Source organism: Pelodiscus sinensis, chromosome 6 (assembly GCF_052426305.1).
Source record: "Pelodiscus sinensis isolate ZL-2025 chromosome 6, ASM5242630v1, whole genome shotgun sequence".
Classification (NCBI taxonomy): Eukaryota; Metazoa; Chordata; order Testudines; family Trionychidae; genus Pelodiscus; species Pelodiscus sinensis.
Genome location: NC_143057.1, coordinates 114,256,918 through 114,272,443, shown reverse-complemented (window position 1 = coordinate 114,272,443; position 15,526 = coordinate 114,256,918). Strand labels below are relative to the sequence as shown.

Below are 15,526 nucleotides of genomic sequence, written 5' to 3'. Positions count from 1 at the left end.
AAAGCCCCGTTCGTAAGTGCGGATCCGACATAAGTCGGATCCGCGTAAGTCGGGGACTGCCTGTAGTTTGGTTAGGTTTTCTAACAAGGGGCATGTGTAAATCAGATACATATGTGAACTCAAAAATGGCCAAATTAGGTGCAAAACTTACACACATCTGGTAACTGCTCTCAGGAAAGTATCTAATTGGTGTAACTGTAAATACACTTTTGCATGTTCATTTGACCTTTTCTTTGAAAATTGCATCCTCATTATCCATTAGTATTGCAAAAAAAAAAAAAAAAAAAAAAGTAGAAGAAAAGCTGTAGCATACGCACAACAGGTAAAAACAAGACAATTAATGTTGGATGGAAGTACTTTTTCTTTCTGAACGGATTTACCCACTACTAGTCTTCAGTTGAACTAATCGGTATCATGCAATGGAGATTGTAATCATTAAAAGAATAGGCTCTTTGAAAACATTGAAGATGTGCCTGCACATTAGAATGGAGAGTTGTAATCTTTGCCATCTGCTGTGAATGGGTGGAGCTATTTCTATTTCTGTGCTACTATAGGGTCTGACTTTCAGAAGTGCAGTGTTTTCCCAGCCCTGAATGAAGCCAATGAGCACTTTGGCTACTGAGACCCATGTGGTGCTTCTAGTGATGACCAAAGCCAGTGGACATGATCTGATAGTGGAACTATTGCAATAATGCACCAGTGGTGAAAAATCCTTTTAGTGCATTATTAAAATTTGTTTGTAGCCATGCCTAGAAATCTCATAAAACAAGCTTGAGAGCTGAATCCTTTTATTGTTTCTTTAGAAATCCTGGCAGGATAGAAGTGAAATATTTTCCTTCGGTAAATTGTCCCTTCTATAAAACATAAAGGATTAAAGTATGAGTAATTACCATTCTCTCTCAAACCAAGTAAAGGACAAGAGGCACTTCAGAGCTTTAGCCATTGATTTTTGAGCAGCCAGGGTCACATGTTAAGTACTATTGATAAAAAGCATTGCTGCAATGTCCATGGAGACGGAGTTGAGGTGAAAGTGAACTTGTTACCATAATGGTGACAGCTTTGGGTAGAGCTGTAAGGGACTGGAACTTGTCTAGCTGTAAAGTAGTTTTATGCATTACACCTTCAGTGTGAGATCAAACCCATTGCTCCTCTGGGGCCAATCATTCAAGGGTCTGCCATCACTATCAGTATCAAAGGGAGGTAAGGGGATGCACAGAGCCATGTGGAGATGCACAGCACCATGCAGTTGTTAGGGCCCACGAAGTGCTCAGATTTATGAATTAAAGTCCCTCAATTAAGCAAATGTTAAGAGAATTACTATTAACCTTCCAGATACAGAAACCGTTTTATGTTCTTCATTATGTCCATGTTTCTAGTGTCTTACTGAGCAGTTGAATTTTCCCATAAACATATTACATAAATGCCATTTTTACAGCCACAGCTGCTAAATTTATTTTTTGTAAATATTCCTTGAGTTGAAAAATGCAGCTTGTCCCATCATATTGCTACATTACATTATTTACCTCTGAAAACCCCACACATTGATTTTGAAATGTGTAGTTGATTGGACCAATTAATCACTAAGAAGCAGATATGCAAAATTGATTTTTATATTGTAGTAATTAATTTTATAAATGCCATAACTTATAGCTGTGCTTGGACTAAGCAATTCAATAATGATAATAAATTTTATATGATCAGAACTACCCACTTTCAAGACTTTTTCTTTTGTCCAAAACCTGGTTGCATAGATTCTGTCTGGGTATGCTACTTGTATTGGGCCCTGATCCTGTGAGGTCTTGAACATCTCAATCTTCTGCTGATGTTAATGGGAGATAACAGCACTCACAGGACCAATCTTACAAAGGGTTTATTCCTAGACAGTTGTTCAAGGGAAGAGATATTCATGAATAACAAAAACTCCCCTATAAATTGTAGCTAAAATTTCACTTTTCAGTTAGAAATCATGCCTTTGGGGTTTATTGTGTCTGTTGCCAACATAGTGTAAAGTGATCCTAAAAGCAACTACCTAGGTTTCAGAGAGTGTAGCACTAAATACATCTGAAAATCAGGGTCTCCTAAGGTTCTCCAAAAATGAAACAACCAAAGTCTTTTTTTAAAGGTAGGCCAATGTATTTATACTTTATTGCTGTTGACTTCATCAAACAGTTCTGCTAACATACTTCAATGTCTCAGAAGTAGCAACAAGGTTAAAACCAAAACATATTATTTTTTGATGGAGTCAGAAGTGACTCCACTAAAGTCAATGGAAATAGAGAGTTCTTTATTAGAATCTGTTTCTAAATATTTCTACAGCTAACATGAAGTGGTGGTGTAACTTAGAGGTTCACTAGAAAACAGAAATGAGCTGCAGTACATGTTCACATATATAAATGACAGCTGTAATATCACAGAAGTTCATGAAGGAGCTGAGATATCCCTTTGGCCTGTTGAAATGAAATGTTCCTCAAATTGAGACACTTTTCCAGAAAAAGGACATGCTATTTATTTCCTAAGTTTCAACCATCCACTTTAGTTAATTTTAGGAAGTTTTATTGATACAATTTTTTAATCTTTTCAAACCTCTTTGATGCCTGGTTTAAATTGTGTATTTTCATGCTAAAGTAAGCAATAATCATTAAAATTAATCAGTTTTGTTTTGTTTTTACAAAATAACCCTTGACCCATATCCCTTCTCTCTCTCTGCCCCCCAACATCCTTTTGTTTACTTGTGATTCCATTTATTATAGCTCAATTTTTCAGCTTCTTTTGCAAAAATTTCTACATTAACATCTCCTGTTTTTACAGAGCATCAAAGTTAGTTGGCTACCTCCACCAACAGGCACACAAAATGGATTTATTACTGGCTATAAAATCCGACACAGAAAGACTACCCGCAGGGGTGAGATAGAAACACTGGAACCAAACAACCTCTGGTACTTGTTCACAGGTCAGTGTTCATGATGTAGCCTTACAAGGTTTTGATGAATTAAATGGTTTGGGAATAAAATATATTTTCACTTCTAGGAAACATTGATTTCTTTGTTGGCAGGTGTCATTTATTGGGCTGTACAGAAACAACCTTTCTATTCTTTTATTTTGTTTTCTCCTTAATGCTTTTTTCATACAATTGTCTCCTAGATCTCATCACCTTAATGTATTTGAAAGCAAGTTACTATTGTTCAGTGTAAACCTAGCTTAGTTTCTCAGACCACTGAGTCAACAACACATTCTTTATCTCAGTACAATGTTATCTTCCACACATCGTTTTTTCCTTCACCCCTCTTTTTTTATTTTATGGAGGAAAACCACTCTTCCCAGCATGAAAGATCGAAAATGACACTATTTTAAAAATATAATTGTAATGCTAAGTGTAAGAAGCCAAATCAGTACTTTAAAGGTAACATTAAATTAAACAAAGAATAATTTTGATTCTTTTCTGGTGAAGGATGTTGTCACAGGACAGCTTGAGCTGTATTTCTCCTTACTGGCCCAGCCAAGACACACACTATCAGGCTTCCAGCTTCCCAGTCATTCCCATTCTTTGGTGGAAACCCTGCCTCTCATTCTCTTCTGAGTGGGGTATTTTCAGGCTGTACAGTTCCCTGCCTTCACCATGTTATTCTCAGCACAGGCAAGCTGCCCAACCACCTGTTTATTTTCTCTTCAGAGATGGTTAATAGGTGTAAGCTACAGTTATAAGTCACCATGCAGGGTTTTGGGTTTTTTTCTGTACAAGACTACTTTATTCTTAAGCTAAAAGCGCTACAGAGGCAACATACTAGAAACAATAAGTAATCTGCAGACATACTAATAATTTACCAAGGTTCACCACAACCCGGACATGAATTCTGGTGGAAGCAGCCCTTCACATCCCCTTGTGGTTACAAGTTCCTCACAGTTTCGGTTCACAACAAGCACAAACTCTGATGGACCTCAGGAGGCCCAATACTTCCAACCCCTCCTCCCCCCGGAGGATTTGGGACCTTTGTGGACCAGGATTCTGTCTATTTGCTTGATCAAAAAGAAGGCTCTGAGCCAGTTTAAAACCAGGCTATTTATCCAAAAATCCCAAAGAATCCAGTTTGAATTACTATATATGCATAACTCTCCTGGGAAGAAGCTTCAAAAGGATGATAATGGAGGTTATACATTAGCATCTCCTTCCCGACTAGAGAAGATACATCAATTCCACAATAACACACACACACACACACACACAATTTTATTTGTAATACAAATTGCATCCCCCAACAAAGTATTATTCTCAATGAGCCGTCTAGTCTTAAAGTCTATGAATAATGTTTAACTTGTTTTCGCTAAACTTAGTCTTTATTCTGTAATGTTTGCCCAGGGATTCACAGGTATATTTTTATATTGCACAAGGAATATTTGTTTATGGTGAAAGAAGTTAGGTTCCTTAGGTGAAACCAAGTTTCTGCCCCTGAAACATCCCTATTCCATTTATTTTAAAATAGAATAGTATTGTTTGAGATTTTAAAATATTTCTTGTGTCAGGAAAGGGCGTATCTACGGGACAAAAAATACATTTATTTTGAAAATATACCAACTTTCTTTAGAGTCACAGAAAATCAAAAGCAGATTATGCTTTTCACTTAATTAAAACCTAATGATGCAAGTATGAATAGTTCTTAGGCCACATCTCCACTTGCCATGCTATAGATTGATCGTCTGGAATTCAATTTAGTGGGTCTAGTTAAGACCCACTAAACTGAATGCTGAGGGTGGCTCTGGTCAGTGCCAGTACTCCTTGTAGTCATAAGGAGTAAGAGAAGCTGATGGGAGCATTTTCTGTCATCAGCCTCTCATTGTGAAGACAGTGCCAAGCTCTGCTTAAGGTAAGTCGACTACAGATATGTATTTTATGTAGCTGAAGTGGCGTACCTTAACCTGATCTTCTGGGTCTAGTGTAGACCTGGCTTTACTCATGTAAATAGCATCAAAGATAATGGGATTACTTGAGTCAGGTTGCAGACTAGTGTCTATCGGCTACAAAAAAGAGTAGCTTTGGAGACATACAACATTCATGCATACTGGGAAAGGATGAAAAATTTCTATGATAGGTAATTTCAAAATAAAAAGTTGTGGCTGCTCAGAGCTTTGGAGTGTTAGAAATGCTCCTGATGGTGATGAATTAGATTTTCTGCATTTCAAAAAAATAGAAATTAGATATTGTATTTTGGGAAAGTAATGGAAATACCTATTTATATATTTAGACTTAAAAAACAGCCTACACAGCCTCTCATTACTATATGATCCAATATAAACATATTTAAAAAAAATAATAAAGTGATTGTTACAGAAGCTGAACTATAGAGTTGTTTTAAATGGATGACTTAAATATTCAGTTATAGATTTTTTTTTATATTTGGAATGCAGCTATTTTTGCAGGATAATGCAGAGACCTGCAATAGTAAAGCAACTTAGAGTTACAACAAAGATTTTAAAAGGCTGTTGTCTGTTTTATTGTAGGTTCCAATGTCTGATAAATTGCTGCTTTTAATTTTTTAATAATTTTTTAATAGTTCTTCATTAGAGAATGTTTGCAGCTGAACATAAGTACAGGTTTTCTTGTATTTCATTGTCAGGGTAGGCTAAAGACAATCATAAAACACTGATCGAAGGTTTGATAGCCAGATTGCTTCACCATATCCACATGTGGTACAGAATGGAGCCTAAGAGCTAAACTGAATTGGTACTAATCAGCAACAATAATAGGAAGTTATTGTGACCAGTGGTTCCATTGTAAATGAATGTGCCTGTAGCAACATACCTGTTATTGCCGTTCATGTAAATGAGCATATTAGTGCAGAACTGTTCACATACCCAACTTAACATGGTAAGGAAGTTGTAATATTACTGAAGACTATTAACTTTGCTTTAGTTCCGATACAAACTTTGGAATCTTGATAAAACTATTTTTCTCTTTCTGTTTGGTTTAAATTGCATTTTTAACAGGGCTTGATAAAGGAAGCCAGTACAGTTTCCAGGTAGCTGCCATGACAGTCAATGGGACAGGACCCTCCTCAGATTGGTATACAGCAGAAACTCCAGAGAATGATCTTGATGGTAATTACATTTCTTTTCAGATATTATCACCACACTCCTAGGTTTTTATCTGACATGTGTCATTCTAATTGTTACCTAGAGCTTTAACCAGATGCTGTGCAGGTCTTGGGTTAGATTCCAATGATTATAGTCACCAGAGCTGTTGTCTGGGTGTTTTTGAGCAGAAAACTCAGTGATTACCTATTATTAAGATTGCCTGCTGCATTCTGAACAAGTGAAGTGGAAGGGACAAGACAAGACAACTTAATTTTATTCCTCCATTTATACTGGTGCGTCTGGTGGGATTTTTTTCCAGTTTTTGCTAACCTTGCAAAATATGCAATCGCAATCATGGATAATAATCAACTAATAGTCCTTACGCTATGTCTCTAGTCTGACCATCAATAAAGATCCAAAAGTCTGTGTTGTAATTATCAGCTATTAGAATTTCATTTCTGTAGGTCATGACTATTTGAAAGAAAATTAGTAAGAAGTAAATCAATAACATCATGAACGATAAACATACCCAGTCAGAGAAACACTTAAAATAATAGTGATGGATCTAACTCAACAAACTGAGCCTATGAATAGCTTGCAGATTATTGTCTTTGAAAAATTTGTTTTCTGACGTTTGGCAATGAAGCCACATAATAAGTGAAAGATGATAGGATTCGACAACCTGAAAAATATGGAATGTAAAAAAAACCAGATGTTGATAGTGACTGAATACAGAGGGATATATTGAATGACTGGAAAATTTCAAGAACTTAAAAAAAAGAAAGGGAAACATCTGCCTACTTTCAAAAGTAAATGAAATGCAAGTAAAATAGAACAAAAAGATGCAAATAGAAATTGAAGAAAAGCTATGGAGAATTATAAAGAAGCAAATATATAAAAAATGTAGTCAGCTGAAAATATGGGGAAACCAAAAGAGATAGAACAAAGTAATAATGGCTCAAAAGCAAAGTAAAGACAAAATCATCTAACGAGGGACAAAGATAAAATGGATGGATGAATAAACAGGTGATTAGTAAAAAGGCAACAGGAGATTGTTATGTTGCTTTTTTTTTTTTTGACTGAGTATCTTTCCTGATGATCTTACAACCAGCACACCTACCGTAATCATTTTTGCTTCCTCAGCACATCCAATTCCATTTATATGGAGGAGCTAGGAATGAATCTATTTGGCTTATTTCACTCCTAACATATTGTATTCAATAAAAATGTTAAAGAGGTGATGACACTTTTGAAAGTGATGTGACCAGTCAGTATGGTCACAATATGCTATGGTATCTGGTGATTTATGCTATCATTCTACTAACTACTATTTTGGGTGGATAGCACTTTCAGAAATGACACATAACTCAAGATGAGAGCAGCTGGCCACTTATTTGGAGTTAGATCTTAGTAAGTAAAAAATAAATATATTCTAAACATCTCTCCATATTTTATATCATGGCTTTTAAAAACAAATACATTCATTTTCTTTATTTATGTTGCAAAATGAAATAATGCATTTCTTGGAAAACATTTGATTTATTTGCATTTAATCCACATCAAATATAATATTTGTTTTCCTCCAACAATATGTATATATATGCACGCAAAACTGCTAGTAGCATAATCATAGGGGACATGCAGGGAAAATGAAAATACACTGATAATCAAATTAAACTGAAGACTTTTTTCATATATTGTATCTAAACATTTGCATTTACAGGACCAATGAAAAATGTGTAGTTGAAGCTGTAGTAATATGACACTTTGCATGCATTGTGTTGCATAATATATATACTACTGAGATAATTTGATACACTCAGAGGAGAAATCAACATATTACTGTAGTTATGCAAAGTCCTGCAACTGTCAGCTAAATAGTAGAAATGTTGTTGCACAGATTGTTAACTGCAATTCCCTTTCTGCTCCTGTGGTTTATGCAGTTTCTCTTGCCTTCACTGTAGATTTGCCTGGCATAAGCAACAAAAAGATGAACAGTATCTTGGAGAACTACACTAACTCCCTATGGATATTCCTTTTAATTAGTGTGGTTTGTTAAAGCGATTAGAAATCCAAACATCACTGCTTATTCAAGGTTCCCTAGAAAGCTTGTGTGCCCTTACTGACAGCTGGGAAGTTTTAAATATTTATTTTTGAGCCTCAAATTTTGTGCTTTTAAAAAAATGGAAATTTAGTTTCCCCAAAGGGTCTGATTTAAATAGCTTCAGCAAGAATGCAAGAGATTCAAGTTTATAAAGGTATCCTCCAGGAAAGCAGGTTTAGGATTTTCAGTTTCTGCTTAGTGCATTGAACAGATGGAAGCTATTATACATATTAGTGATATGGTTTCACTTCAGCTCTAAATTAGCATTTAAGAGCATAGCAAAGTAAACCTGTATTACAGTGCAGTTTCTTCTAAAAATGATTTGTGGAATACAGGAGGAAAATGAAAATAATATAAACTAGCCTTAATTATAACTCTAAAATATACAACTATGAACTCCAGAAAACCTTGTACCACAACTGCTAAAGTGACCCCAATATAAATAATTTCCTTAGTGCTATCACTTAACCCAAGGAAATAGGGACCTTTAAACATTCAACATTGCATGAATGAAAGGCATGTGTACTTTGACCATTCAGTAAAAGCAGAGTCACTGGTACAGGATGAAATAAAAAGGATAGCACACTATAGAGTGAAATTATGGTACATTATAGGGTTTCATTTCTTAGAGACTCAAGCTTGACTACATGGCACTGCAGAAGAGTGCTGTAAATTGCAAACTCTAACTGATCCATGTATACTCTGCTTATTTGCTTTGATGTACCTAATTTGCTTTGATGTAGTCCTGTTTCAAATAGGACTACAAACTCAAACTAGCTACCTTTTAGTTATCATCAACAGGCTCTACGGCATACACTTTTGAAATGCTGTGCAGCTCAGATTCCCACAGACCAAACTGTGGCACCAAGAAGAGAAGCCCTAAGATTCTCAAAATGTTTATAGTGGAGAAGTTAATAACGAAGAATCACAGTAACATGAAGTGTTTCCTAACCTCAGGCATAAGAAATAGTAAGAGGTTTTTCTCATTGGTTCTATGTGTCAGATTCTGCCTTTGCATACTTCTGTGCAATTCTGATTAATTTTGTTAGCTGGTGCACACACAGAATTTTTCCTTCTATGAATGAGGACGGGAGTCATCACTTTATGGTGAGAGAAACTCCATGCACAATTACAGAGTTCAAGGAGAGTGGAATCTTTATTCATAGTAAAAGCATTTACAAAGAAAGAAGTAGAATGGAGATCTGTCAAAGCAGATTTGAGGGTAAAAAAATACCTGGTAATAAGGCTAAGAACAAAAAGCTATGCACGTGGATATGTTCTGTTGCATTTTAAATTATAATCAGGACCACTACCAGCCATGGAAATGGGGTGCTGGAACAATTTTATAGTAGAGATACTGAGGGCCATTGAATCAAACTGTATACGATAGAAGCCACTTCAAGCCAGGATGTGTGGAAGCAACTATGCATGGAAATTCTGCAATCTTGCACATAATTAAAGTCACTGGATGGAGTCATAGTACAGTATTTGTGTGTGTATGTGTGTGTGTGCGTGTGAGCACGCGTGCGTGCAGAATCTGAGTGGTGTTGCATTTCTATTCTTTCTGATTGCGAACAAAACCTTCAAATGTGAACCAATTCATTTTGTCTCCATGAGTCTGCCTACAGGAAACAAGCACTCCCAAGAGTAGATTGTTAATGCTAAGAACTTAGCTATACAATGGCACTACTGTTTAAAATTGTATGAGACATGTATTTGAATTCATTCATACAACCATTTCAGCATATCAGAATAAAGTTCTTTGAACCCAACAGCAACCTAGGGACATCTATGCTAGTGTTGAAATCTCCATGTATTATATAAGTGAGATGTAAAGATTATTGTTTGATTCCAATAGCTTTTTGACTGTTCTGATTTCATGAACACCTTGAGATTCACTGCTTCTACTGTGTGCAAGGAATCCAGTATTGACTCATTCTACGACTTTCTATTACAAGTTGCAAAACTGCTACTATATGTCTGATTCATGTAAGAACCACTTCTGTCATTTTAAAAATCATCAGTATTCAATGACAGACCTTCAAGGACCTCTATATTCTGCATTGAAGAAAAATGTGGAGGTCAGAGGAAGATGAATGGCAATTGTTTTTGATTTTCAGTGACACTTCTGGTGAAATCCAGTTTGTGTTTTGTTATTACTATTCTTCAGTGCATTTCCTTCATTCTTAAAGTTAAGAACATGTATAGTAATGTTAAGGAAACTGAGTGCAAAGAACTTGTGTATCAGAATGGTAATGTACTAACCAGATAGAGTAGTTCTTCAAAAAACTTTAAATGTGTTAAGCAGAATTCATTTAAAATCTCATAAAATACCAAGGACACCATTGTACCATATCTGACAATAGGACTGAAAAGTATTAATTCCATCTTTTTATGGTCTTTTCCAAGATTTATTGTGGGAATGCTTCACAATCTCGAAATGTCTTTTGTCAGAGTTTACACCACCATTGTATACTGCTTTCCCCAGTCATTTGCCTATTATATTACAGGCCTCTTCATGGGGGGGAAATAGTAGTTTGTCTCTTTCTGCTCTCAAAAAGACAAGCTACTGTGCTGCTCTTCTAAAGAGACTTGTGATATGGTAGCTACTATACACTCCAACAAAAGGCATTTAGTCATCTATTCTTTAAAATAAAAGTGGATTCACTGAAGACAAAGTGTGCTAGTTAGGCATTAAGTCATTAAGTGCTACATAAAAAAGCATACGCCTTGAGAGAGCCTGTAAAAAAGTATCATTGTATTATTTCATTTTATTACCTGAGTGCTGTTGTATTATTCAGAGCAGCCTCCAAGCCAAGATAGGCATGTCCAAGAAAGTTAGAGCTTCCTCACTCATAATTAATGTTACAATTTTCACAGGAATGAGATATGTCATTTCCAGAAAATGCTATCATATCACTTACAAAGTCAACCACTTCCTTAAATACTGTAGTTAAATGAGTGGCCCATAAGTCATCTACCTGATTTCAACAACTTCAACATTTTTATGGGGATTTTTTATCAATTCCAAACGTTTTCATTTCCCACCTTCCTGAATAATATCAGATCTTCCTCATATCTACAAACTAAAGATAAGATGGACAAAAGGATATTTGATTATTAAGAAAAGGAGAAGGTATCTTACATGTTGAAGAAACTTCTCAACGTACTTGTTGCTGAATAATGTAGTTCAAAACAAGGCTGAATGTTGAGAACAGAAATTGCATGTAGACTATGCATGTTACTGTGGATTCCTGGTTACTTTCTTACAATGTATTCCTTAATTTATACTCTGATTTGTGAATGGTAAAACTCAATGTGCAGGATATTAATGAATCCTCTCTTTGTATCCCAGAATCTCAGGTTCCTGATCAGCCAAGCTCTCTGCATGTCAGGCCATTGACCACCAGTATCGTCATGAGTTGGACTCCACCACTGAATCCAAACATTGTTGTACGTGGATACATCATTGGCTACGGAGTGGGTAGCCCATATGCCGAGACAGTGAGAGTAGACAGCAAACAGCGCTACTACTCTATTGAAAACTTAGGTGGGTATCTTTTTTTTCCTTTCATGATTAAAAAAAGAAATTATTTCTGGCCTTTATTAATTTGGGGAACTTTTCCTAAGACGCTACCACTAAGACATTAAATACAAATCAAATTTGTAACCACTTAGGTACATCTACACTACAGGACAAGATAGAATTAAGATGCACAACTTCAACTATGTTAATTGCATAGCTGAAGTCAAAGTAGCTTAACTCGGCTTTTGGTGCTATCTACACTTCAGGAAGTCAAAGGAAGAATGCTCTTTCTTCGACTTAGACTCATAGACTTTAAGGTCAGAAGGGACCATTATGATCATCTAGTCTGACCCCCTGCACAGTGCAGGCCACAGAATCTCCCAGAATAATCCTCTCACTTATATCTCAGATATTGAAGCCTTCAAATACTTTGAAGACCCCAAGATGCAGAGAATCCTCTAGCTGTGATCTGTACCCCATGCTACAGAGGAAGGCGAAAAACCTCCAGGGCCTCTGCCAATCTACCCTGGAGGAAAATTCCTTCCCGACCCCAAATATGGCGATCAGCTAAACTCTGAGCATGTGGGCAAGACTCATCAGTCAGACACCCAGAAAGTTCTCTATAGTAACTCCTATCATCCCTCCATTGACCTATTCCCACTGATAATGAATGGACAATTAGTTACCAAGATCATGTTATCTCATCAAACCATCCCCTTCATAAACCCATCTAGTTTAAACTTGAAACCAGACTTCCCTTGCTCCTCATGAAAGCAGGGTTACCAGCAGGGTTACCAGGGTTATCAACCTGCAGTGTCCCTCTTAGCTGTCTTAAATGGACCCGCTAATATGAACCCTGGAAGATTGATAGCAGCAGCTTTGATCTTCTTCTGTGGTGTTGATGTACCCTTAAAGACAGAGTTTGCCATGTTATGGTTTGTGCCAACACAAACAATGGTTAATATTCAGCTGCCAATAGCAGAGGCTATCAGGGTTTTCACTCCTGCCATTGACCAAGACTGGCACTTGGTTGTCTTCCTGTAATTAAATGGTAACACTATAATTCTGCAGCATAAATGTCAGCGAAAGTGTTTATAATCAGGTTACTGGAATAAAGTTGCATTTACAGTGGGGATGGGGCCTTAGTTACATTACATTCATAACTTTTGAAACAATATTCAATAATAGATCTTAAATCATTACAATTTCTTAGTCTAATGAGCACATATATTCTCTCTTAATGTGCCTGAAGATATTGCTAATTCATCTTTTGCTTGGCCCTTAAAAGACTATGAGATACATCAGTGATATTGCTTGAAAAAAGAAGAAATAGAAATAGTTTATCATCATCGAGTTTAGAACAAATACTTCAGCTACTAAACTGAAATCATGCATTTATTTGTCAGTGATTGATTGACATTTTTCTCTGTCCATGATAATATGCTGAAAACTATGTGAGCCAGATCAGATATGATCAAATTTCCTTTAATCAAGTGATCAAGTTGTGCAGTAGATCTTTAACTGATGTTCCAATGAAGATAGACTCCAAAATATAATCAGCCATTTATAATTTCTGGACTGCAACTTTGGTGGCATATCAGTTTGGGTCCTTCACTTCATAGCAAGTCTACATCTGAATAAGCACATTACCAGCTTCTGTTGCTGTCCTCTCCCCATTTTGCACAGAGCAGAAACTAGAAATGCTATTCCCAAGGCTGGTCCAAGTTGGAATTTAATGAAAATCACAGAACTTATAATGGGTATCTATTTAAAAAGTTGTAAAGAAATAGTCTATTATTCCATTGTTCCACTCTCTCTAATAGTTCATATTGATGCTGGGCAATGGTATACAGAGAATTGGGTACTTTGGTAATGAACTACTAGTATTCTAGTATTGGGGAAATGATTCAAAGTTTGGATGGAGTCATGAGAAATAATCAGTTTTCTTTTTTCTTCTATAGCATTTTTCTTTCAAGGTAATATTTTGTTGTCATTTAATGTGCATATGTGATGTCCTAGGTATGTTCAAATGCTTTAGAAATATTAAATCTCATAATGCATCTCTATGTTATGGCCAGGCACAAAGGTTAAATGAGTTTCTAGAATGTATATAGGTAGTTGTTGTGATAACTAGGTATGGAACCTAGAACTTCTTGTCTTCCAGCTGTCTTCTCAGATCACTATATACACTTTTAAAATAATAGAATCCAACAGCACAAGAAACTAGATATGCTTCAACTCTATGGTTACCTGGTTCTCAAGAAAAGTCTCAGACTGGCATTTGCTACTATACAAATAAAACTTTTCTTTATACTTGGGGGTATGTCTAGACTACATGGCTCTATGGATGGAGCCATGTAGATGAGTTTAGTAGACATAGGAAAATAAAGCGGCGATTTAAATAATCGCTGCTTCATTTACATCAAAATGGCCACTGCGCTGTGCCGATCAGCTGTTTGGCGGCACAGCAGGGCAGTCTGGACCCGCCTCTGTTGAAAAGGCAAGCCTTTGTCAAACGCTCTGCTAAACCTCATTACAACAGAATTACCTGTATCCTGCTTCAGAAGCCTTTTAAATCTGCACTTGAAAGGGAATCCTCTGAACTGTCATTCATGCTAAAATTCAACACTCTTCGCAGGGGGATCAACAAAGACTCTGGCTATCTTACCCATTACAAAGATAGCCTCCCCAATTATCACCTCTAATACCATTAGCTCACCTTTCCTCTCCCCCTCCCCCCGCATCCCCTTTCTGTTCTGAAATTTGATTTGTCCTTTTCATATGTGTTCATTTTTTAAACTGTATCCTTTGGTATATATGGTTGTGACTATTTTCTTCCACTATTTGATCTGAGGAAATGGGTCTGACCCACGAAAGCTCATCATCGAATAAACCATCTTGTTAGTCTTTAAAGTGCTACGTAGTCCTGCATTTTGTTATAGGTCAGTATGTTCTTGGGAGTCTGGCAAGGCCCCAGGAGATGGTTATACAACCACATTCTTTCAAGTTTTTAATGAACACCTTTTTCTAAAGATATTGTAACTACCACCTGAAATAAATGCCTTATAACATGGCTTTCTGCAGTTTCAATTAGTCTAATCTATTGTCATTTCTAGAAATTACTCTAGTCATGTTTAGTTACAAATAACTGATTCACTGAATGTAGCCTTTTTTTTTAACTTACTGAACATCTCCAGCAGATCAGGATTTCATCAGTATTCAAATATATTGGACAATTTTTGTGGATGTTTAAAGTCTGGTTTGATTACAAATATTCAAAACAAAAAAGTGTAATTTAGTTATGATTTTCCAGATACATCATATGCACTGTTCCCTACTTGGCCGAGGGACACAAACACATCATAGTGCAAAATTTGGTATGTGTACTTTTTCAACTTAATTTCTGTGAATACTCACTTATACAACTTTGAAAATAATTTTCTGTGAACAATTGTGCTAATTAAATTCAGTTGTGTAAATGTTCACAAAAGAATGAATCATAAAGGGATTCAATGAAAAGACTAGAGAATTCTTTTAAAAAGTAGATCAAATGGATTCCAGCATTTCTGATGTTGTTCACCTAACTCTACTCAAGATCACTACAAGGAAATTACTACAAAACAATTAGACGTTGTTTTCAAGAATATAGAGATCAAAATACTGACAGTCTCTCTGACAGAAGGGAAAAAAGATAGACATTATATGAAATCATCAGAACTGTTGTAAAATGTCCTACAACTCATACATATTAAGGGATGATAACAGAATACATATACAATATGTAATATGATTAAAATAAATTGTGAAATTTCAGACCTCCCTTCCCGCTA

The 15,526-nt window shown here is 36.0% G+C and overlaps 1 protein-coding gene across 4 annotated transcripts in view; it reads left to right on the top strand.

The window, feature by feature from the left end:
• DCC (DCC netrin 1 receptor) overlaps positions 1 to 15,526 on the top strand; it is a 999,406-nt gene that overhangs the window by 843,117 nt on the left and 140,763 nt on the right. For all 4 annotated transcript variants that reach the window (XM_075932654.2, XM_075932652.2, XM_075932653.2 and 1 more), the window contains exons 13-15: positions 2,809 to 2,950; positions 5,980 to 6,090; positions 11,526 to 11,720. In XM_075932654.2, the coding sequence (XP_075788769.2) occupies positions 2,809 to 2,950; positions 5,980 to 6,090; positions 11,526 to 11,720 (448 nt within the window). The remainder of the gene's footprint in view (positions 1 to 2,808; positions 2,951 to 5,979; positions 6,091 to 11,525; positions 11,721 to 15,526) is intronic.